The sequence below is a fragment of the Oikopleura dioica genome, chromosome 2, assembly GCF_907165135.1.
Source record: "Oikopleura dioica chromosome 2, OKI2018_I68_1.0, whole genome shotgun sequence".
Classification (NCBI taxonomy): Eukaryota; Metazoa; Chordata; class Appendicularia; order Copelata; family Oikopleuridae; genus Oikopleura; species Oikopleura dioica.
The window spans coordinates 1500798-1523780 of record NC_137292.1 but is presented as its reverse complement, the minus strand read 5'-3'; the positions used below and the strand labels follow the sequence as shown (position 1 = coordinate 1523780).

Sequence of the window (22983 nt, the reverse complement as noted above, 5' to 3'; positions counted from 1 at the left end):
TAAAAAGTCTCGTATATTTTTCAGGCCCGTTTATATCAATAAAAGCGATTCGATCAAGGAAGCCTTGTTCACGGCTCAAGTTTACCTAGGAGGCGTACCTTCTTCATTTGATGCCTATCTTGTCAATCGCGGAATAAAGACCCTTCATCTAAGAATGCAAAAACACCACGAAAATGCGCTCGAAATCGCTCAGTGGTTGGATCAATGCGAACGCATAGACACTGTCTGGTATCCAGGTCTTCAATCCCATTCAGATTTTCAGACGCTCAAGAAGTTCTCCAAAACTGCTGCTGGAATGATAACTTTCACTTTGAAAGGTGCTCAAAAGACCAAAGAAAAAATATCCAAAAATATTAAGCTTCCGAAAACGAAACCAGAAAATTTCTACAATCGACCAAAATCATCTCGCTTGCAGTGTCTTTGGGAGGCTACGAGTCACTTTTCCAGCACCCGTATTCAATGACACATGCGAATGTCACTGAAGAACACAAAGAAAAAATCGGCATCACAAAAAGCATGATCCGACTCTCCGTAGGGCTTGAAAACGCTCAAGATCTTATTCGAGACATCAAAAATGCAATTCGAATAGCGCTTCCTGAAAAAGAGCCCCCGATAAAGCAACTTCCAAACGGCTCATAAGCTCAGATCTAAAAAAAATAATGCGTGTTTAAATTCCATTGACTGTTTTATTCACAAATAAAGTCGCATGAAAAAACTCATTCGGACAATTTATTGGGCGTGGGACCTTTACTAAAGTTTATCGGAAGAATGATGACTACGCAAATACCAGATTTCGAACATGAAATTTGCTATTTAGCAATTCAACGGCAAAGCTTCACAATGGGGCGGGAATACGGAGAGAGCATGATTTTCCTCCTTGTTTTCTTGATTATTGGTTACTGTGATGCAGGATTAGAGAAGGGCCGAATTTCTCCTGACAATCGATTGGCTTCTATTGCTAAAAGACCGAAGATAGTCGATCGACGATGTCCGTAAGCTAAAGATTTCAAATTAAATTGGTTTAAAAATCATTATAAAGAGACGAAGAGATTGGATTAATTTGCGACTCTCAATGCTTCTCGAGTTTCGAAGAATGCGTTGAGTCCTGCGAAACATCATCTTGTGAGCGATCATGTCTTTATGAATATACTTGTAAGTTGTGTTTGGTACTTTTGTCTGGTCTAAAATTGAAGCTTAGCTTGCTATGTTGATTGTCCCTGCTTTGAAAATTGTCCGAATGGCTGTGATGGATGTCCGAATTCGCTTTGCTCTTGCTCAAATGCGGAGACAGACAATGATGATTACAAGCAATGTATCAGTCAATCTTCACAAAGATTTAATCAATGTGTCGAGGGCTGTCCACCGGACGAAATGTGTTTCGATGTGTGCATTGAAGATTTCAAGGATGCTTCTCGAAAGTGCCCATGTATGAGCGCATGCAAGTGGGGCTGTCCGTGCAATGATGATTCTACCTGTCAAGAGCATATTATGAGCCTTTGTCAAATTGATAGTCTCAATGATGGAAAAGCAGCGAACTACTCTTACATTATTTCTGCTGATGGTCTCTTTCAGGAAGAGTTTCAAAGCCAATAACTTATTGGCAATAAGGAAGGTATAAAAATGAGATTTATATTCTAGCGAGCTCAAAATAAGGAGAATCGCTATTTTACGACGCCTCCTGCAGGAGGATCTAATTATTACAACAAAGTTCCGTTTCTTCATCGATCGGGATTTGCTCTAGTCAATGGAAAGATACTCTTTTTTGGCGGTGAATATGACAAGAAAATGGTAGGAATACGGAAAATAAGAGCCTTTCATTATACTTATAATTTATAAGTTATAAATTATAAGTTATAATACAAATAATAATTCTTTAGGTTGCTCAATTAGACGAATGCGAGATTCAGCCGACGTCAATGAGACTCATCTACGACTACGATTACACATCTACTCTCGTCGTTATCCCAAACAATAGTGGATCTCGCTTGTCTTCAGACGAAGTCATCTTATGTACAAGTAACTCTTGCCAAGATTTTTACGAGTTTCGCAGAACAGCGACACAAATTGCAGATACACAATCATATCATCAACGTGGATGCATGGGGCTGTATCAAGGGAAACCTTTAATTGTCGCTGGAGGCACAGCTCGAGTAGAGCATCTTTACTCAAGGTAAAATGGTCGAAAAGGAAAAGTTTATTCACATTTTTAGCGAATGGGTCTATAAAAATAGCTACTACCAATCAGTTTCCGAACTCTCTTGCTTGACTGTCGAGAATGCTGTCATCACAACTGGTGGAGTCTCGGAAAACACAAACGTTTATATGTTTCGAGATGAAGATTGGAGTGAAGTTGGTCAATTGATAAATGCAAGTTTTGCTTAGCGCTTATATTTAAAAATAAATTAAGACATATAGATATGGATCAATGATTGCCGTTCAAGGCGGGTTCTTGATTTTTGACGGAGTACCCTTTTCGACGGAAAATAGGTATAACCATTCCCAACAACCACTTTCAAAAGATTTTAGCAATATGATAGAGCGAGTTGAATGGGACGGACAACGAGTGGTTTTAACTCGAAATCTTGCACAGCAACCAGGCAACTGCTATCGACCGGCTCTTTTTTTGACTTCGCCTGGAACATGCAAAAGCTTTTGCTCTGATGATTTTTGTTATTTCTGACTCTCTTTACCTTTTTTTTCATTTTGGCTTTCCTAGACATTAACGACAATAAATTTTGTCTTTGATATTTATTTTAAAAAAAGATCTTCAACATGGTCTCTGAATAAAAGCTTCTCAATAAAAATTATCTTTATCTGTAAAAGTTTAATCCATTTGATCTCTATCGAAAGAATTATGACTTGGCAAATAGCAGGTTTCCAACATGATATTTGCGATTGAGCAATTCTTTAGGAAGAACCACCTTCATTTCTCTCAGAGTCCGTAATACGGAGAGAGTATGATTTTTCTCCTTGTTTTCTTAATTTTTGATAACTTCGCCGACGGATTAAAAGGGGATCAGCTGTCTATTAATGGTCAATTAACTGGTTTAATCGAGAGGCCCAATATATTCAATCAAGAATGTCCGTAAGTTTATTCAGTGATTTTCAGCAGAAATTCACTTTTCTAGAGACGAAGAGCTCGGATTGATTTGCGATTCACAATGCTATTCGAGTTTAATGACTTGTCTTGAGTCCTGCGAATCATCTTCTTGTGAAAGGACATGTCTTCATGATTATACTTGTAAGATTAAACATTGTCTTTTTCTTCCTCATTGTTTGTACTTAGCCTGTTATGTGAGTTGCCCATGCTTCGATGAATGCCCATCAGGTTGTGATGGCTGTGCGAGCCAATACTGCGTCTGCGATCAAGCCCAAATCGACAACGATGGCTACAAGCAGTGCATCGACCGATCATCCAAATCATTTGACGAATGCATTAAGAATTGTAGACCCGATGAAGAATGCTTCGATAATTGTTACAACGACTTCAAAGAAACCTCGCAAAGCTGCCCTTGTATGAGCGGCTGTGAGTGGGGATGTCCATGCGACAATGATGCTTTCTGTCAGGAGAATGTGATGGTGGTTTGTCAAATGGGCGATTACAACATGGACAATCAATATTATGAAAATCCGGCGAATTTTTCCTACATTATTTCAGTCGATGGTTCTTTCCAGGAAGCGTTTCATGGACTCACTTGACGTTTGTATTTCTGAAAATTGATTTATAGTAACAATCTTATGTTTTAACGCTCTTGAAGGAGGATCGTCATTTTGTTACGCCTCGTGCGATTTTGGATGATTACTATTATGGTTATGGGTATTTTCCGTTTCTTTACGGGTCGGGATCAGCCCTTGTTAATGGAGAGATGTTTTTCTTTGGTGGACAATATGACAACAGACAGGTTGTATCATATTTATAACAAATAAAGTGCTTACTTGTTATAGATCGCAAAACTCCAAGATTGCGAATTTAAACAAATGTCAATGCGGCTTGCCAGAGAGTACACTTATATGGGGAGTCTGGTTGTTATTCCATCTGAAAGCGGCCTGACTAGATCGACATCCGATGAGATCGTTCTGTATTCCGGCAATAATAATTATGGCTATTGTCAAGAAATCTTCGAACACAGAGGGACTTTGTCGATTTCAGAAATAGATCGGACGCAAAACCTTCATACAAGTGGCTGCATGGGATTGTTTGATGGAAAACCGCTGATTGTTGCCGGCGGAAATTCTTACGTCGAAATTCTAGGAACAAAGTAAAGATTATAAAATGAAAAAATTATTAATCAAAATAAGCGGTTGGGCTTACAAAGAAAGTCACCCCCTGAGGTTACAGTTTCACGCCTGTCTTACAATCGACGATGGAGTCATAACAACTGGTGGGTACAAGAATTATGAGTATATCAAAGATGTTTTCTTTTTGCAAAATGGTGCATGGAGTCAAGTTGGCGAGTTATCAAACGTATGTTAATACTCTTACATTTCATCAATTTCAAATTTTTAAAGACGTACAAATACGGATCGATGATCATTGTCGCTGGCGGCTTTTTGGTTGTCGATGGCGGCGAAAGGTACAAAAATGCATCGACTAGTCAATACACGAGATTTTTCTAGCAACATGGTGGAGAGAGTTGAGTGGGATGGGAATCATGTCACGTCTACCCAAAATCTGACTGAACATACAGGAGACTGCTACAGACCAACTCTCTTCCTGTCCTCTCCGGATGAATGCAAGCGCTTTTGCTCTTCTGACTACTGCTATGTTTAAGCTTTTGTTCTTTCTGATCAAAAATTGGGTGATCTGAATAAATTGAAATCAACAAGGAAAATATATTGATTTTGATGTTTATTATAAAAAAAGATCTTCGATATGGTCTCCGAACAAAAGCTCCCAAATAAAAGTTATCTTTATCTGCAAAAGTTCCATCCATTGGACCTTTCAAAAATCTCGAAGCAAAGTTTCTATTCATAATTTACAAAAAAATATTTACATTCTACCGGTTTTGATAATCGCAAAAAAAACTTAGCTGTTATCTTTTGAATCGCGAAATTTAAGGATCAAAATTTTTCAAAATTAAAGTTGTAAAAAAAAGCTCTCGTTCGGGATCTCGCAAGAATTGAAGGAGGAGTTGGGATTAGTAAACAGGGAAATAAAGGTTTTGTACAGTTGTGAAGCGTTTTTTTCAGCGGCATTTTTTTGTGGAATTTTTGGAATTTTTGGATTTTTAAGCGAAAAGCGAGTCGACTTGCTCAGCATCAAGTTTCCAGCAGTTTTCCTCTCTGTGAGCAAGCAAGTGTTTGCCATGAACCCAGAGCATCGCTGTTTTGTGTTTTTCCGTGATTTCCTCGAGCAGCAGACTTTCGACTTCCAAAAGACTCGGGAGGAATCCATTCGTTTCTTCAAGATCAATTTCCGCTGATAGATCTAGTCTTCGTCCAAGCCGATGAATCGTGAAGCTAGATTTTGCTTCTTTCGGGGAAAAGTGAACCAGATTATCTTCGATTCTCAAGGTTGGGTGCCCAGTTGAAGCCTTGCCATTGATGGTTATCGATGTATTCGTCACTTTAATCGTCTCCTCGTTGATTCTAAAGAAGATGATTTAATTACTGAAAGAAGAATTTGAAAGTTTGGAGCGTGAAATCCGGGAAGGCGTGCAAATCAAGCGGTTCGGAAAACGACTTTCTACTGGTAAGATGATTGTGGAGCACCCTCCGGAAATCCCCTTAGTAGTGATTTTTTCCAAGACGTGTTAAATTTGTTTGAAGAGGAAGTTTTTAACGTCATTTTTTCATGTTTCTTTTTTTTTCGAATTGAAATCAAGGAAGAGTACGAACCTAATGTTGAGACTCATCAGCTTATATTTCCGAATATCGCCAACAATCGAGTACTCCTCGTTCTCTGCCAGCTTTACTCTTCCATTAACGACTCCTCCAGGCAATGCTAAGCAGACTTTTTCCTCCGAGTTCTCCAGTTTCCTCGAGAAAGAAAGAGGGAAACCAGTCAACGCCGCGAACTGAAGATGTTGATTTTGAAGACTTTCCTCTGCGCTCTTCTCTAGCTCATCTTTTTCATCGCTTCTCCACCACAGTTTTCTGTATTGGTAGTGGATCTCGTGCGATTCCGCAATTTCCGCGCTTCGTTTCTCTCTGAGGCCATTTTCGTTGGCCGGATCGATCAGATTCGCTCTTGATTTCGGTCTTCGGACCAAGAATGAAACGACTGGAGAGACGATTTTGAACTTTCTGCTCAACTTTGCCGCCTGTTTTGTCAATTCGTCGAAGTCGACTTGATTGTTGGCCTGAGCGCGACGTTTCAAAAGCTGGTGAACGGCGGTTACCGCCCATTGCTGCCGGATCGGGTTGTAGTCGGATTGATCGGCGGAGAATTTGGCGATGGTTTCGGCACGATCGCCGGTTTTGTCCAGCTGAGAGACGCCGACGGACTTGGTGAAGGAGATCAGATTGTCTTCGACATCTCGGTATTCGATCGTGAAATCTAAAGGAAAATACAAATGATCACTTCCTCCTTGTCGAGTTCTAGTCTATTACTACGGATTCTTTGGCTATAGATTTCATATCAAAAAAATCTTTATAAATTGAAGACTACCAGCAGTTATGATTTCTATATTTTCTTTTTAAAAATTTTTTTTACCTAAGAATTCAGGAGCATCGCCAACAAACTTGCCCAGAACAACCAAATCCTCCCCAGCTGTGAAATGCGAGAAGGAAGTATCCGTCAAGTCGCTCACACTCTCGCTGTTGAATGAAAAGTGCACGTCAGTCAGGCCACGCAACGATCTTGCAAGCGTTCTCGAGCTACTGTCTTTTTTGAATATTTTGAAAATTCAATTGTTCTTTTTTCTTCTTAAATTTCGAAAACGACTTCAGTAAGCCGAGTCAAGTGCGGATGGAAATCTAACCATGATCTCTGAGAAAATTGATAAAATGAGAGGAATCAAAAGGGATCAAAATTTATCTGAGAAATTTCACAGTTACGTTTTTGACGCTTTTTTGGCAATTTTAGCGGGTCGAAGAGGTCGAAATTGAAAATTTATCATCATTTTTGGCGCGTCGAAACGATATTTCAAGCAAAACTGAGCGTTTCGGACTAAGGGTATCACACTGCTAATTTTGTTTTCCGAGAACGCTCCTTGCAAATTTCTTGATTCCTTCAACCTTCTCCGGGATCATCGTTTCAAATTGGGTCAGATCAAACAGTCTGTACGCAACACCCCTGTTTCTCGTCGAAAGCCGCTGAAGAAACTGCCAAGAAGAAGTGTCAGTGTAGCCAACTGCCAGCGATGAAATCGAAATCTGCTCGGCGGCGGAATTGGAAATGGAATTGAGAGCGATTTGGAAGTTTTCTTCCGTCGCGTCGGACACAGAATCCGTCACAATTACAATCAAGGGGATGTGTGAAGGGGACAATTCCATTGAGGTGTGGGCAATGGCGCTTTGGACACCAGACTTAAAAATTTTTGAGAAGAATTTTTTTTGTTTAAAAAAAGGATTTCCGTTCCAGCAAGCCCAAAATACAAGTTAACAAAAAAGAGGATCAAGAATGGAAATATTGGATTTGCGACTGACCATAATAGACGAAACCCCACCACGACGAAGTGACATGAGCCAAGCCGCGGCTCTAGAAATTGAATCTTCATCTGCAGTAACACTCGACTCGGAGAAAAGATCTTCTGATCGTGAGAAACTGAAAAGAGAATATGGAATATTCAGCGTCTAAAGTAGCCAAAAATGATTATGAAAAATTGAGTATTTACCCCCATCAAAAATGACACCTCAACAAGTTTCGAAACATCCATTCCTAGTTTGAGTATTTTTACCAAAAACATGGGAAATCATATTTGCGGGAGGATGTGAAAGTGTCTGTTTAGATTGAAATATTCGCATCTCGAATGAAAACGTGATTTTAATAATGTTTCTAATTTTTAAAATGTTTTCGAGTAAAAATTTTAAGGGTGTCACTACGTTAACTTTCGAATTAAGGCAATGCCTACTTAATCTTAAGGATACTACCTTCGATAAATTTTTTTATACCAATTTTTATGAACTTAAAAGATAAAGCCCATTTTGGAAATCGAAGGTAGTACCCTTAAGTGAAGAAAAAAAATGATTTTAAGATGTTAATAACCTTGATTGACGCAAAGAGCGGGTTTCGTAATAAATCAAGTTTTTCATAATCGTATTAGAAATGCGAGTTTTGATAAAAAATATTGCTCCTCCCGTTATGAATGTGGGAACAAGCTTTTTTTCGTGACACACGTTGCCATGTCTGCGCGAAATTGCCACAAACAGCGATCCCCTTAAATAATTTCCGCATCGTGCTGGAACGTTTACACAACGTTAAAATCCATACCGACTAAGAGCGGATTAAGGAGATAAGATAATTGAGCCTCGTTATAACGAACAGGTCAATTTTGACGTTTTGAAAGTCAAAAGTGTTGAGTTAAAGATAGTCCATTTTATCCCCAAAAACAGTCTTCTCAAGAACAATTACCTGACAATGTTGAACCTATCAGCTGGGGTCAATCCTCTCAGCGCCGCTAGAATACCATCGACCGAGGCCTTGAGCTTCTCGCCGAACATGGAACCAGAAGTGTCGATTACAAAGGTCACGTGGTAGTCGTATTTTCCTGAATTAAAAAGTGGTCAATTTCGTGACATTCGAGACATTCGTGATATTCGTGACATTTTCAGTGCCGTCGTCGAAGATGATATTTTCATGAGTTTTCACGATAAAAAAATTTTCAGAAAAATCAAAATGTGCTTATTTTTTTAAGCTAAAATCTTGAAAACAAACCGATCGACGAAGAATCATTGACAAAGCTTGGCACTGGTGGATCACAAAATTGCACGAAATATTCTCCATCGGCGGTGATAGTGCAAAAATCTTCAGCAGAATTTGTTTCGGTCGAATATTCCATTTCAAATTTGGCTCCTTTTTGAGGCTAGTTTTGAGCTCGAAAATGATGATCGAAAGTCACTTTTTTCGACTTGGTACTAAGGTTAATCACGTTGTTTCTAGAGTTGCCTGATCACGCGGTAAAGAACCACAAGAAGCCGACCCGGCGGTCGGATCAGCCTGTGTTTGGGATTAATTACAGTGTCAGCTAGCCCCATTCCTTCTAAGGACTCTGCCCCTCCAGCACCACCTGAAGAACCTGACACGTGTTTGGTAATGTTCAAAAAGCCCCTAAATGCGGTTTCGAAAAAAGTCTTTTTTTTTATGAATTCCAATTTTTTGAAAACTTGCAGAAAAAAATGAATGTTTTTAGAACCCAATCAATCCTTGAAAATTGCGGCGACACGGGGACTTATCTGACAAGTGAGCGATCTAGAATTTCATCTTGCTCAACGCACTAGACATTGAGATTATGTATAACAAATGTCTGAAGAAAAAAATCTTGGTTTTAGAATACTGGCTCGAAAATTGGGGGTGGTGCCTGGAACCGACAAAAAAATTTCGACAAATTTTGCGTGGACGGCTACTCGGTTGCTGATTGGCCGATTTGCCGAATCCAGGCTTCTGATTGGTTGAAAATTTCCACGCAAAATTTGTCGAAATATTTTTGTCGGTTTCTGACACCTCCCCGAAAATTGGGCCGCGATTTTTTTTTCAATTTTTTGTTCAAAATCGTCATGCGAAATTTTGAAAAACAAGCTGTTATGTTTTACCCCCGCGATTAAGTTTCGTGTAAAAAGATGTTTCCAACACGTTCCTTCGCCCATTGCGAGTCCACGAGAGAAGCCAGCGATCGAAGCAGAAGGTGAAAAACTGATTTTGGCGGATTTCTTCGTCTCGTCTATTTTGATATCGGCACCTGACGCGAGTCCAAATCCACTCAGTCCGCCTCCGAATGGGCGGTTTACTTGAGTGCGGCTCATTATTTGGTCGGAGTCTTCTTCCTCTTCTGTGTTGATCACGTGGACGTCGGCGATACCGTCAGAATCATACAAGGAGACTTTGAAATCGAGCTCTTCGATTGGTTGTTTTCCCTAAAAAAATCAGTTTGAATGGATAAAAAAAAAGAGAAATGAGAACCTTCAAGAAGATTTTTTCAAGTATTTTTTCTTATTATATCGCTTAATACGAAAATAAGGGTATCACTCTGTTAATTTTTTTTGATTAAGTCAGGTTCTCGATTTTAAACCCTTAGCGCTTGCTAGAACAATGATCTTTTTGAGAGATTAAAAAAGGATTTTTGTCCATCAAAGTCGACGATTTCGATGAGTACTGACCTGTAAGTTGACGTGGTAGGGATGTTTGCCGTCAGTTTTGGACATGGGTTCGTCGTAGACAAGCTCGAACAGCGCCTCGTCCCAGGAGTCCATTCGAACCTATAAATAGAAAAATCCGTTTATTTTCGTTTATTTTATGCCTGACTTCTGACGGGGTTGAACACGTTTTTCTTTAATCTATGGGATTAAAATTTTAAGTGTTTCTCGTCCAATTTACCGGTATCAAACGATCAGAAGAACAATAAAGAGCGGTCAGCTGTTCAATCAAAAAAGTTCTAGAGTGGAAAGATTGAAATCAAGGTGCCAAAAAGGGCATAAAAGGCGAACCATTTTCTATCCGTAGTACGGATTCCGTACCCAAAAAATGAAATATAATTGTTGTTTCAACCTTTTCTATTATGATTTTTGCTTCGTCGAAAAATCAAAAAGATAAAGCAGAAATGTCAATTTAAGTAATATTATTTTTATAAAATGACAACATTACTTTCGATGTCTTGTAGTTCCCTATGATTCGAATATTGAATAATGATTTCCTTTATGATTTTTTGTATATTCAATAAAATGTTCCAACTAACCTTGACTTTCCACTCGTGATCATCATTTTTGTCCGGTACAACTGTACTGGGCGATAGCCAGTCAGTCTTCTTATCCGCATGGACTGGATCGATAATTTCTCCTTGATACGTGTGATTTCTGATGTACAGCTTGTAACTCGTGATAAACGCGCTATCTGGAAGAAAGACGGAGAAAACAGCATCTCTCGGTGTCGGATGAGAGTTTTGCACTTTGGATTGAACAATGGTCCGGCCGAAGCGGTTGTCGATGTTTGTATCGACCACCATTTTCTTTACAGTAGGATTTTCTGTCTGACCGACGGACAAGGAGAAGCTAGAAGAGTCGACGGAAATGAGGAAGTCGTCGCGAGCGGTAACGGTGATGGAAGTTTCGGAGCCGATTTTGACGTCGTTGGGGGCGGTGACAAGGATTTCAACGGAGGTGTATTCATCTTCAGGACTAGTTGAGGTCGGCGTGATGGAAGATACCCAGCCTTCGAAGTCGGTGGCGGTCAGATGGAGGAGGGTTTTCCGATTGTGAACTCTGAATATTCAATAATTTATTATTAAAATAAGAAATCTTAAAATTTATAATATTTGTCGGTTTAGTCAGGAGCGTAATAATTGCGGTGTTAATCTTATTAATTTTATTTCACTTAAACCCGAATATTATATTGTATATATTGACACCAAAAAGGGACCCTTATGGTTTTGACAATCTAGATTCTAGAACTAAGACTTGACAAGTAAAAAGATGAAATTTTCATACCGAAGTCTTATCGTCGCAGTTTCGCCAGGCTGAAAGTCCATATTGGTAACATCTCCTTCTACTTTTATATGCGAGAGAAACTGCTTCTCTTCTCGATGAATTTCTTCGCCATTATCTCCCGTTGCATCAACCTGCGCGAGTTGAGGAATGATCGACAAGTCGAGCGCTTTGGGAATAATGAAATCAGGGAAAAAGGGTAGCTCATCGTCGTCTTCCTCTGGTAGGGTTATCAAAGAGCCGGATTTCTTCAGACGGACGGATTGATTCAAATCTTCGAGAACAGCAAAATGCTGGCGAGTATGGCCCTGCTTGATCGTTGTCTTCTCGATTTTCGCGTTTTTCTCGAGCGAGAGAGATTTTACTACGAGACCGGAATCATCAGTGTTCATGACTCGAAATTGAACTGATGTTTCTCCCCTTACTTCTACGCTTACCCCTTTCGATGGACAAGTAATATTAAGGGCGTACCGTCCGATATTGATTTCCCGAACAAGAAAGAAAGAAAAATCGAGGGAATCAGAGTTCACTAGTGGTAAAAGGTCGTGCGACTCGAGAACGACTTTAGGCGACCCGCCGCCGATACAAAAAGCTTCAATGGTTAAACTCTTTAGGGTTGAATCAAGTGACACGTGGTACGAGGCAGAATCTTTGTTCGAGGCTCGGGAGAGGACAGATGCTTGTCCCTCTGTCAAGCTGAGCTCGATTAAGGGCACGACATGCGATAAATCGGCTGAGGCGATGCGGTAGAGCCGCCCGTTCGTAAATTTAGCCAGGACGCGGTAGAGCTCGAGGGAGCGGCCGCCGATGCTCTGCTCGTCATCTAAAGCAATTATCGAAATTTTAATTTTACTAGCCTGGGCAGCGCCGATCGCGGACATGAAATCTTCATTGATCGAGGGAACTCTTGAAGACGTCACTGAAACGAATCGTTATTTCTTATTCCCTGAGCTGTCCAGGAAGCTTTCCGTTCAATAACCCCCCAGTTGGCACTAGAAACAACTTCCATTGTAAAAGATTTGAGTATCCGAAAGTCAAGAACAATCGGATCCTGTCCATTACGCAAGTGGCGATTGAGTTTCTGCCCTTGGTGATTTTTGCGGACATGCGGAAATTCCAAGCCAGGAAATGGATTCCTCGCAAAAACCGATTGCTTCGGAACTTTATGTCGTGGAAACATAAAGATATGTTCAATAGAGACGAAAATATTTTCTTCAATTACTTTTTTTCAAAATGCCGCTTGCGGCTTTTTTCTTCATTTTCATTGTCATTTGAAATCTTTCTTTATCCAGTTAAGTTTTATCCAATAGAAATTCGGTAAAAGATTTTTGAGCCAATCAAAAGCCTCTATTTACTAACCAATGAAAACGGTTGATCCAGGCTGTGCATCTCTCATGACTTCTCTGAACAAAATCGAGTGCGAAATGTCCACGTGATTCGAAACTGCCAAGTCCATCGCTTTCACCCTATGTTCTAGCGCTGAGTTGAAAATCGCCACTGGTTTCGCCGTCGTGATTTCAACCACATCTCTGCTCACGGATTCGATTCCACTGTTGCCGATCAATTTTCGATTGAGGACGATGGTCGGTGTTTGGACCTGGAAAAAGGGGAAATTGATAAGGGAGGGAAATGGAAGGAGGGAACATACGGAGCGAATGCCGATTAGATGCGCGAAGTTCAAATTGCCAGTTGTAGCTCGCACTTGGTCGAAGAGAGTTTCGGAAATTCGGAATAGAGAAGTCGAGTCTTTCGAAAGAGTTTGAACCTGTTTCTTTCTTAATTTTTCCTTGGAAATAAAAAGTTCAAACTCCATTCCTTCGCATTCAACAAACTTCCGGTGAGCTTTGGCCAGGGCTTGTCCGATGTTCTTTCTCGCCGATCGAAAATGACCAGTTTTGACGAGCTCACTCAAGCTCATAATGAAGTGATAGCCTTCAAGCTCCGCTTCGGCAACGGTTACAAATTGCTACCCAGAGAAATGGGCTTATTTTATTCGAGAAAATCAGGTCTAAAATATTTTTTTTGAAAACCGCGTTCCTTTTTTCGTCGGTCGAAAGTCATCAGCAGCGTCCAGAATATCAATCACCGACGACTGAAAAAGACAGCTTTACTAATCTGCGCTGAGAGTTCGGTTTCTTGGCTTTCCAAATGTTCGGGCAGCCTACCCGAGTTATTGTTTATAAAGCTTCGAAGGTCTGGTTTCGAGGCTTTTTTTTCCTGGAATAACCTGCATTTTCGGCTAGGAAATCTGTGCAGAAAATTTTCTAATAAATTTTCATCATGAAAAAATTGCGGAAAAACGCGTCTAAAAGACTGTTGTTACCTCTAATCGAGTCATGGGCCCGCTCGAGTGGCAATATTTTGCGGCAACTTGTTTTGGAGAAGTTCCAATTTCATTTTCACTTTGGACCAGCTCTTCTGAACTGGGCGTCGTGGCGATGCAGTACTGAAAGATCGCCCTAGATGTCGCTTCGAGGATGAAGTTTTCCAAGCTGATTGATTCTGAAGGCGGAGGACAGGAGGCGCCGCCAGGAGGTACTGTTATCATCAGTAAGTATATGAGCGCTATCATCTTTGGTTTCTGCTGTTTTCTGAAACAAGGATTAGGGTTAGGCCTAGGGTTAGGGTAAGGGTTTTCTTAAAAATTGTGGTTCAATTTTAGACCAATCAGATTTAACCTATCAGCCGGTCAGCCAATCAGATTTCAGAAAAAAATTGTTCCGAAAATCAGAATTTTCGTCGCATTTTTTTGATTTGAGTAAAAAAAAACTGATTTTTGGATTATATTTTTCATCAAATCAGGTTGGATAAGATCATTCCTTATCCCTGAATTCCTCGATTTACATCTGCCTCAAAACAACCAGATGTTTTTTTGCTCCTTCGATCCCATCTTTTGAAAATAGCGCCGTCGAGCTTTGGTCAAATTGGATCAAGCTCAACCGGTCAGAGTAAGGTTAATCCGAAGCGCACGTTCATTTTTAGCTTTACGCGATACGGTACACTCCACGTGATAATTTAACCCGGACCAGAGAAAGCAGCTCGAAAGCGCTCATTATTTGAACAAGAAAGGATACCGTATATGATAAACACTTTCTGCCGAAAGAAGAAGGCCTTGATTGTTGAAGTCGGATTAAGGTGAAGACTGACCTTCAAATTAATGCTGTGACACCCTTATTTCGCTTTGGAAGCACCTTAGTCCTAGACTAAGGGAAGAGAGAAACAATAAAGGGGTAAAACCAATTTATGGAGGTGATTTTATTGATCAGCGATTTGATTGGCCGGTTGGCCAAATACAGCAATCTTATTGGTTATTAAAAAATCCACTTCCAAAAATTGGTTTAGTCCCAATTAAGCGTATTTTTAAGGAGATCTTGATTAAAATCGAGCTAAAAATAGTTTCAAAAGAAAAGTTTTGAGTCAAAAGAAAGATTTGTTGTCAGGATGTTTTCATTCGTTTTGGATCGCGATTTGGCAATTGCCAATTGCGTTAATTATCCCATCGTCTGGCACGGTTTAACCCGTTTAGACCGCTAGAATGACTCTCGTTTTGACACAGAGCGATTCGTTCCAGCGAAAGAGAAAGAGAGGACAAAGAGATTATTCTCAAAACCTCGCTGCGAATGCGATGAACCCCTCAGCCAAGCATTGATCCTATTTTTCACGCGGGCGACGGAACCCGCCAGCTCTTTATTTTCCCATTTTTGTCTGTTTTTCAACAAAAACCAGACTTTTTTCTTCTTAGAAAGAAGCTTTTTTTCTTTGCTAGTTTTTTCTGCAAGAACTCTAGAATCTAGAGCGAAAGCAAGAGGAGGATAAACATGACGTTATCAGGAATATCATGAAACTACGTGCAAGCAAACAAAGTGCTCGGATAACATGTGCCCAAAATGCATCACGCGTTTTTCTCATCAAAAATTCACAAGAGTCGTAGTTTACCGAAATTTCTAATTTTCGCCCACAAGTTGATTTTGGCGATCGAAGCCGGAAGTTTCAGTATCAAAATCTGGTCTCGGCAGAAAACCGGCCTAGAAAACCTCCAGGTGCCGTTATTGAAGGAGTCAATCCCGTCATCGATGGAGTCGATTCCGTCATTAAAAGAGTCGATCTAGTGATCAATGAAGTCGAGTTTAATTCTGTGATCGACAAATTTGATGACGGGATCGACTCCTTCGACGACGGAATCAACTTCTTTGATGACTAGATCGACTTCTTTGATGACGGAATCGACTCCATCGATGACGGGATCGACTCATTCGATGACTCTAGTCAAGTTCTGAAGAGCCTAAATACGAAGCCGCGAAAGGGCTTCTTTATTAATCATTTCAATCTTGAAATATTTGCGAAGCCGCTTCGCGGCTTCGTTTTTAAAAAAAGCCGCTGCGCGGCTTTTCATTTGGGCAGTTCAAATCCTGACTCCGGTTTTCTCATAATTACTTTTTGTTGCATAAGAACCGGATCTCGGAGCAACGATCTTGTTTCTAAGTCGATCCCCTTATTTTAACCCCCTTGAGGAGCTTCGGTTTAATAAATCTCGGTTAGGCAACCGCTCTCAAAGGCTATTTCACGTTGATCTCGATACTTGTTTAGTGCGAAGGCGAGTTCACGGGTCGGGCTTCAGTGTAAGGTTACAGTGAGATTAGCCGAAACCAGATTTGTTTCTCCGCGGCCTCCCTTCTTTCTTAAAGCTTGCTACAAAGAATCATGACGTCTTTTTTGTTGTTTTCTTAAGGCAGAAATCAGACACAATCAGAGAAAAGCTTACTCCCCTCGTTTCAAGTTACAAAAAAAAACTGTCTTTTTGATAACCCCCGTAAAGAGGCTATTTCAAATCAAAATTGTCCAACGAAAAATTCATGTTCAGGAAAGAGGTCGAAAAGAAGGCTTGTTTGTTTGGAAATTCATTTTTTGATCGGAAGGGTAGAAAATATTCAATTCGGAAGTAGCTGCTTGCCAGGATTCGGACAGTTTTGACAAATTTAAAATTTAGAGAATGAACTTTTTTCGTTTATAAGGGTCGTTTAGTGGATGTGTTGCTGGTCCTGTACCAGCCCTGTATCTCCATCTGATGATCCAAAATTCTTAATTTTTCAGAATTTTCCAGAATTTTCCAGAATTTTTCAAAATTTCTAAGAATTTTCCAGAATTTTTCAAAATTTTTAAGAATTTTCCAGAAATTTTTCCAGAATTTTCCAGAATTTCCGTCTCAGAATCTTCATTATTAAAGTTCAAGATTCAAATTTTTGAGGTAATTTGTAAAAAAATATTATCAAATTCTGACCCCACCTAAACGTGAACGAGTTAACCTCATTGCTTGTGTTCCTGCTCACGTGGTTTTAATTCGATTATGAAGTTCGCCCTTCCCGATCATCGACGATCGTTTAAGCTTTCTCGATTCTTGAGCCTGCTAGAAGTCGGTTTATTCTGCTCACGTAACCCCCGAAAAATACTCATGTAGGGTTGCGCTCGGATTTCTAAGCCGAGGCGCTTAGGCATAAGAAATCAGGAATAGATCAAACATAGCGAACAGATCTTGGAGATAAGCCACTTCTGAACCCTCCCAGACTTCTAGTTCCGCATTTATTTCCGAAGACCGAGGATTTGGATTAACGATGCACCCCCTGCTAGCGGAAACTTGGAATATGAAAACTTGGGCTGGATAAACTGTGTCGAAACCTGAGTCAGGGTCCTGAAAGAGGCCCTAAAAGCCGCAGAATTTTACGTCGCCGGTGAAAATAATTCGTTGCAACGAATTATTCGTTGCCCTAACGAATTATTTTCAAGGGAAAACAGCTATTTTCCGTAAAAATAATTCGTTTAAAACGAATAATTCGTTAGGGTTACCGAATAATTCGTTAGGGTTACAGAATTATTCGTTTTGAAAGGCTGTCCTCCCCTTGGTTCACAACTCAATTTTTCATAAAAAAACTGACTAAAGGTGCGGCTGAAAGAAAGACAGCTCTTTATTTATCTCTGAAATCAGGCGCGGAGCGCATATATACCCTGATTTAAGTAGTTGGGTATTAGTTATGCTAAGTTAGGGTTAGGGTTAAGTTTATGGGTTAGGGTTAGGGTTAGGCTTGAAAACAAAAACAAGCGAATTATTCGTTTTAAAAACGAATTATTCGTTGGAAACAACGAATTATTCGGTATGTAACGAATTATTCGTTAGGAAAACGAATTATTCGTTAGGAAAACGAATTATTCGTTCCGACGAATTATTTTCACCGGTTACCGAATTTTAAGGGTAATTAAGGACCCTGACTCAGGTTTCTACGCAGGTTTCTGAAACCAGCTCGGAACTTTTTATTTTATTTTTAAATTATTCTTTTATTCTATTATTTTTATTATTTTATAAGTTATTATTTTTATTTCTTTATTATTTATTATTTTATTATTTTACTATTTATTATATTTTTGTTAAAAAAAAGAAAGCATAAAAAATTAAACCTTCGCCGAAAAGAGCCAATTTTCTCGCTCTGCTCAAAAAAGGCCACCTCCTCAATTTCGCTCCAACTTTTTGCATCGTGAAAAATGTTGCATTCTAGCCCTTTTTGGCTCACTAATCAGGCTCAGAAAGCGGTTCAATTGCCTTTCATTAAAAAATGCTTCTCACAGATTACAAACGTCAAAAATACTTGAGCTCATGAATTTCGCGGCAGCCTTATGATCCTTCAGAGAAGGGCCGAAAAATGCAATTTCGTTGGGTCAGATAACGGGTGCATTCTAACCCAACAATTATGCTGCTCTTTTGAATATCAGAGCGAGCTAAGGAACCAAAACCGCATATTTTGAATTTATATTTTTGATTACTCATCTTCTTAAATTAACTTTTAGTTCAACGGAAAATTTTTTTATCAAAAAGAAAAATGTCTTTCCTTTCCGTCTTCTCATAATTGTAGTGTGAAAAGAGAATAAAAGACTAACCGGTAGAGGCGGTAAGACCAACTCGAACTTGACGCGATTACCGGTTTTACTCGGAAAGAAACACCCTTTCGTTTTCGCGAAAAAAGTCAATTGGTGTTTTGCTTCACGAAAATTTCGCAAGAAATCCGAACTTGAACTTGTAGGTGCGCATTCTCTGAAGATTAAAGACATTAGCTGCCCACATTCCAAAGTAATTAACCTTTTCAGTTGGAGACACGGAAGTTTTTTTGTGGGCGTCAACAACAACTAGAAACGATGTGGCAAAGTTATGCATGAGGTCACTTTTCTCCACGAGTTTCACAAAGGGAGGAATATTTATTACTCATATTTTCCACCTTTTTTGGGCAAGGCTCGGTAACCTTTGTAGAAAACCTTGAAAACTTGACTCAGGTTTTATTTACAGGTTTTGAGCCAAAATCAGGAAGAATATTGTTTTATCGAAGTTTAAAAAATGGGTGTTCTAATTGCCCGATCCTGGTACAGGGCTAGTAGGTCGAATACCGCAACGTAGAGCTGGACAGACTCGGGTCAGAAAAAGGGATGACCCGGGGATTTCGATTTGAATATCTATTAGTAAGGTTCTAAAATTTGCGGAAGTCGAAAATTTGCGCAATCGAAAATGAGAGCAATACTTCGACATTTTTACAGCGAGAAAAAGTACAGTAAAGATGAGTCAACAATCCTTGAAGACCAAAAACTTCCGATTTTGGCAAATCAAGCTCTTGAACACACCGTTCCAGCTCCGGCTGGCCAAGTGTCCATCAAAGCCGCAAAATAAGAACGAAAATTGTTGCCCCTCAAGAGGCGGCCACTTTCTATTCTACCTCCCTTTTTCATACTCAAACTCTCTTCAGTGCTTTTTCCGACGCTCTCGAGGGCGCAAATTTTAGAGTAAGTACAATTTTTTAGAATGTTAAAATTGATAGATCATCGACAATTTATTTCATCCAAAAATGCATCTTATTTTCAAATATTTTGCTCGACAACCTGTGGAGAAACCCTGAGTCAGGTTTTGTAGTATTAATATGAAAAGCCGCGAAGCGGCTTTTTCAAAAATGAAGCCACAAAGCGACTCTTTTTTATTTTTAAGACATTTTTCATTCATGAAGAAAAACGTGTATCCCCACGGAACCATAGTTCGCCGAGGCGATTAGGAGTCACTCGTGCATCAGGTGGCCACTTGCATAAGCTTCAAAACGGAAAGTCTCGAATGCATGCGCCTCTAAATGATAAAATCCGAACTCCGTGTAAATTTAGGAAGTCTTTTAAATTTCCCGAAAAGAAGGTTCTTTTTTTATACCGTAAAATCCACTCAGCAAAATAGCTCAAAGTAGAATTAAGGGTAGAGCCATTTGAATTAACAAAAAAAAACACGAATTTAAATTTTGAAGGACGTTGTTTTATCTGTAGTTAGACGTGTTAAGGGTTGCCCACGTGTGTGGTTATTCTCGATTATCTCAAGAATTACTCGAGCGGTTCTTAAGGGCCTGTACCTCGGTAAATGCCGACTAGACCTTATTTTTTTCTATCTGACAAATGTACAAGATGCTTTTTTTTTTCTTAAAAAAGAAGCATTAAAAATTTCATTTTTATGATTCTAGAGCGGATTCGTCAGCATAGTCGCAATGCACGTATGATTTGCCTCTTCCCGAGCTTATTACTACCGAAACATACAAAGTAGCGCACGTTGGCGCGCGACACTTCCGGTTAATTAAAAATTCGAAAATTTTCAAAAATTAATTCCGTGAGAAAAAAAAAGAAAATCAAACTTCTGCGGGCCGGATAGGCGCGCTTTTTTCGTGAATTTATGCGCATTTAGAATTTTTCGTTCAATTTCTTTTTTTCAAAGCAAAAATCTTATTCTGTCTGAAATTGTTCGTTTTCGGACTTTTTCGGGATTGTACTGTCCACGCAGGATAACAAGCGGCTTTTGAGTTTCTTGCCAAGAGTCGCTTATATTACCTTTCAACCTCAACTCCGAAAAAAACTGAAGAAGAAGAAGGTTCTGAACTTTCTTGACATCGAAAAAGAAGCTTACGAATACAGAATACTTCTTTACAGAGAAAGAACTTGGAAAAATCAATCTCTCTGGGAGAATCCGTACCCAAAAGCTGCCTTCTAAACTCTGCCAGGCTGAGCGATAAGCACGTGACCCCAAAACTCGGTTGCGCGAACTAAGTTCCAAAGCAAGACAAATAACAAATCAAGTAACAACTATGACTCAAATCTATTTTCCGGCCAAAAATGCTTTCATCTTTTCGAAGTGCTGCGACGCCCTTATTTTAATTTGTCAAATAAGGGTGTCACTACAAAAGATTTAAAAATGAGAAATTTTTCTTCATTCTTCCGGGAGACCACTGACCCTACACTCAGCAGCCTGTGAAGAAAACCTGAGTCAGGGTCTTCAATCACTGAAAAGAAAAGCTGCGCAGCGGCTTTTTCAAAAACGAAGCCGCGCTAAGCGGCTTCGCTAATATTTCCATTTTAATTTATGATAAATTGTGGCGAAGCTGCTTTGCGGCTTCGACTTTGAAAAAGCCGCTGCGCGGCTTTTCATTTCAGTTCTTTCAGACCCTGACTCAGGCTTTCAACACAGGTTGTCGAGCCCAGCGATGACCTGGTCTAGAAGGATGTCGAATTCGAAAAGAAAAATCGCTTGAAATAAAGACAGTGAAAACAAAGTCCCTTAATCTGACTACAAAAAAATAACCGTCTCTTTTCGAATGAACACCCTTTAGCTTAGAGCTTTCTTCGATATCAATAAGTTCTGATAAATTAACGGTATTGATTAATTGAGCCGTTATCAGACCGAGATGATCTGGTAGGGAATCTAGCGAAAATCCGGCGAGGAGTTTTTACAAATCAAAATTTAGTTATGAGATGGAAGCCGTTTCTATCCGGATCAGTGTTTGGCTTATGGATGAGACTGCGGCTTTCTTCGTAGCAGATCATTTTCAACTCATCAAAAAGGAAATTATTATATTAACCCTTCGCTTTTTTTCCGTCTTTTTGTTTCCGAGGGGGAGAAAAATCGTGAAAATTAGCATGATACCTTCTTAATTCAAATTCTTACAAGGCCAATCCTTTCACATTACACAGCCTTAGATCGGCGGCTTAGCGGCTAAATTTGACTTATGCGATATCTGGTACTCGGCCGATCGGATATCCTCAATCTTTGACCGAAGTAAGGGTCAAATCTGAGACCAACTGCACAAAAATAGAGGTTTTTTCATGAAGAAAAAACAAAGCAACCTTTTTCTAAAAATTTTTTGACAAAAATTTTCTTTTGATTATTTTAAAATTCTGAAATTGATCCGTTTGAGGAGCAAAAAAAATCGGTAAATGACGAAAAAATACCTTTTTTTACAAAAAAAAAACTGAAGATTGACGATTCAAATCTCTAGTTTCCTCGATCCTTCTTCTGCCCCTTCGACAATATAAAAAAGACAACAAAACAAATCCCTTCAGAAACGGGTTGTTCGTATTTACTTGGGCAATAGAGCGTGACGATAACCGGGATCGGGAACGGTAAACCGCGCGCGGTACCTTCTTTTGGCTCGCGCGCGCCGCCTGAACACGCGCGAGTACTCAGCTACGCCTTGGCGCTACTAATCCTGAAAAGGTCGGATGACTAAGGTCCCATCGACAAGGATTCGCAAGATCCAGGTGGGGATGGAGTTACCTCCCCAAATCCACCCGAAAGAGTTCATTTTGCGAGGACTTGATAAACAAGATACAGAACAGTAGGTCAAAACAGAATCAGAGGGAATCAGAAATGTGATAGCTTTTTTTCAATAAAATAAGCTTTAGGGGCTTTCAGGAAGAGATGAACTTGGGGAGACAGGAACAAACAGGGTTTATAAAAAGCTTATTTTTCAAGGTTAAAAGTTGAGATGAAAATTCGTGTCTCACGCGGTCTTGTTTTCGATAACTGAATTGAATCACACGTGCTCGGAAAAAGATAAGCGCGAGTTTATAATACGAAAACGAGCGTCTACCAAAATTTTTATTAAATGATGAAATCCGCTGCCATGCTTTTTTTTGAAGCTGATAAGGTTTGCAATATGTTACTGATTCTTCTTTTGGCAGTTACGATTTTAAGTTCTGAATGAACAAAAAAATCTGCCACTATTTATTTCGTTGAATATTCACGAAAAAGGTTAAGGAGCATTTTTTTCAAGGGATCAGTCTATTCTAGACTAGAAGCTCAGAGATTAATGCTCATTATTGATTAAGATTGATAAATTGAAACCAATAAGATTTTTATTTATATTTAAAAATTAATGCTTGTCTGTCGATTCTTTATAGAAATGACGCATTTCTTATTACAAATGAAATATTCCTTATAAAAGATTTTTTATTATAAATTTTTGAAAACGAGAATAATGGGCTTTTCCTCCGAAGAAATCAAGTCTGGTTTCGAAAACACGCAAAGTGAAATCCGTGACACTGAGAAAGTAACTTTGATAGCAATTGGTGTCA

The 22983-nt window shown here is 39.5% G+C and overlaps 6 protein-coding genes across 6 annotated transcripts; 3 read left to right on the top strand and 3 right to left on the bottom strand.

Annotated features, from left to right (window-relative positions):
• Nucleotides 1-45: 45 nt before the first annotated feature.
• LOC145700013 (putative cystathionine gamma-lyase 2) lies at nt 46-650 on the top strand. Its single transcript, XM_081777275.1, has 2 exons — nt 46-317; nt 359-650. The coding sequence occupies exons 1-2, from the start codon at nt 155-157 to the stop codon at nt 637-639; spliced, it is 444 nt and encodes a 147-aa protein (XP_081633401.1). The 5' UTR covers nt 46-154; the 3' UTR covers nt 640-650.
• A 2303-nt stretch (nt 651-2953) lies between these two features.
• LOC145698728 (uncharacterized) lies at nt 2954-3768 on the top strand. The gene is made up of 3 exons (XM_081775940.1): nt 2954-3085; nt 3129-3241; nt 3287-3768. Exons 1-3 carry the CDS (start codon nt 2958-2960, stop codon nt 3697-3699), a joined length of 654 nt encoding a protein of 217 aa, XP_081632066.1. The 5' UTR covers nt 2954-2957; the 3' UTR covers nt 3700-3768.
• On the top strand, nt 3763-4826 carry LOC145698725 (uncharacterized). The gene is made up of 5 exons (XM_081775938.1): nt 3763-3902; nt 3946-4259; nt 4300-4465; nt 4510-4574; nt 4618-4826. Exons 1-5 carry the CDS (start codon nt 3867-3869, stop codon nt 4769-4771), a joined length of 735 nt encoding a protein of 244 aa, XP_081632064.1. The 5' UTR covers nt 3763-3866; the 3' UTR covers nt 4772-4826.
• On the bottom strand, nt 4815-7061 carry LOC145697529 (uncharacterized). Its single transcript, XM_081774755.1, has 5 exons — nt 7000-7061; nt 6924-6931; nt 6656-6826; nt 5839-6499; nt 4815-5589 (listed from the first exon to the last, which is right to left on the bottom strand). Exons 1-5 carry the CDS (start codon nt 7059-7061, stop codon nt 5229-5231), a joined length of 1263 nt encoding a protein of 420 aa, XP_081630881.1. The 3' UTR covers nt 4815-5228.
• LOC145698726 (inter alpha-trypsin inhibitor, heavy chain 4-like) lies at nt 6802-8956 on the bottom strand. Its single transcript, XM_081775939.1, has 4 exons — nt 8819-8956; nt 8516-8651; nt 7591-7708; nt 6802-7470 (listed from the first exon to the last, which is right to left on the bottom strand). Exons 1-4 carry the CDS (start codon nt 8940-8942, stop codon nt 7129-7131), a joined length of 720 nt encoding a protein of 239 aa, XP_081632065.1. The 5' UTR covers nt 8943-8956; the 3' UTR covers nt 6802-7128.
• A 376-nt stretch (nt 8957-9332) lies between these two features.
• On the bottom strand, nt 9333-22004 carry LOC145697528 (uncharacterized). Its single transcript, XM_081774753.1, has 10 exons — nt 21859-22004; nt 13901-14168; nt 13618-13669; nt 13226-13524; nt 12937-13174; nt 11581-12496; nt 10833-11355; nt 10258-10356; nt 9694-10014; nt 9333-9377 (listed from the first exon to the last, which is right to left on the bottom strand). Exons 2-10 carry the CDS (start codon nt 14147-14149, stop codon nt 9333-9335), a joined length of 2742 nt encoding a protein of 913 aa, XP_081630879.1. The 5' UTR covers nt 14150-14168; nt 21859-22004.
• Between the last annotated feature and the right edge of the window lie 979 nt (nt 22005-22983).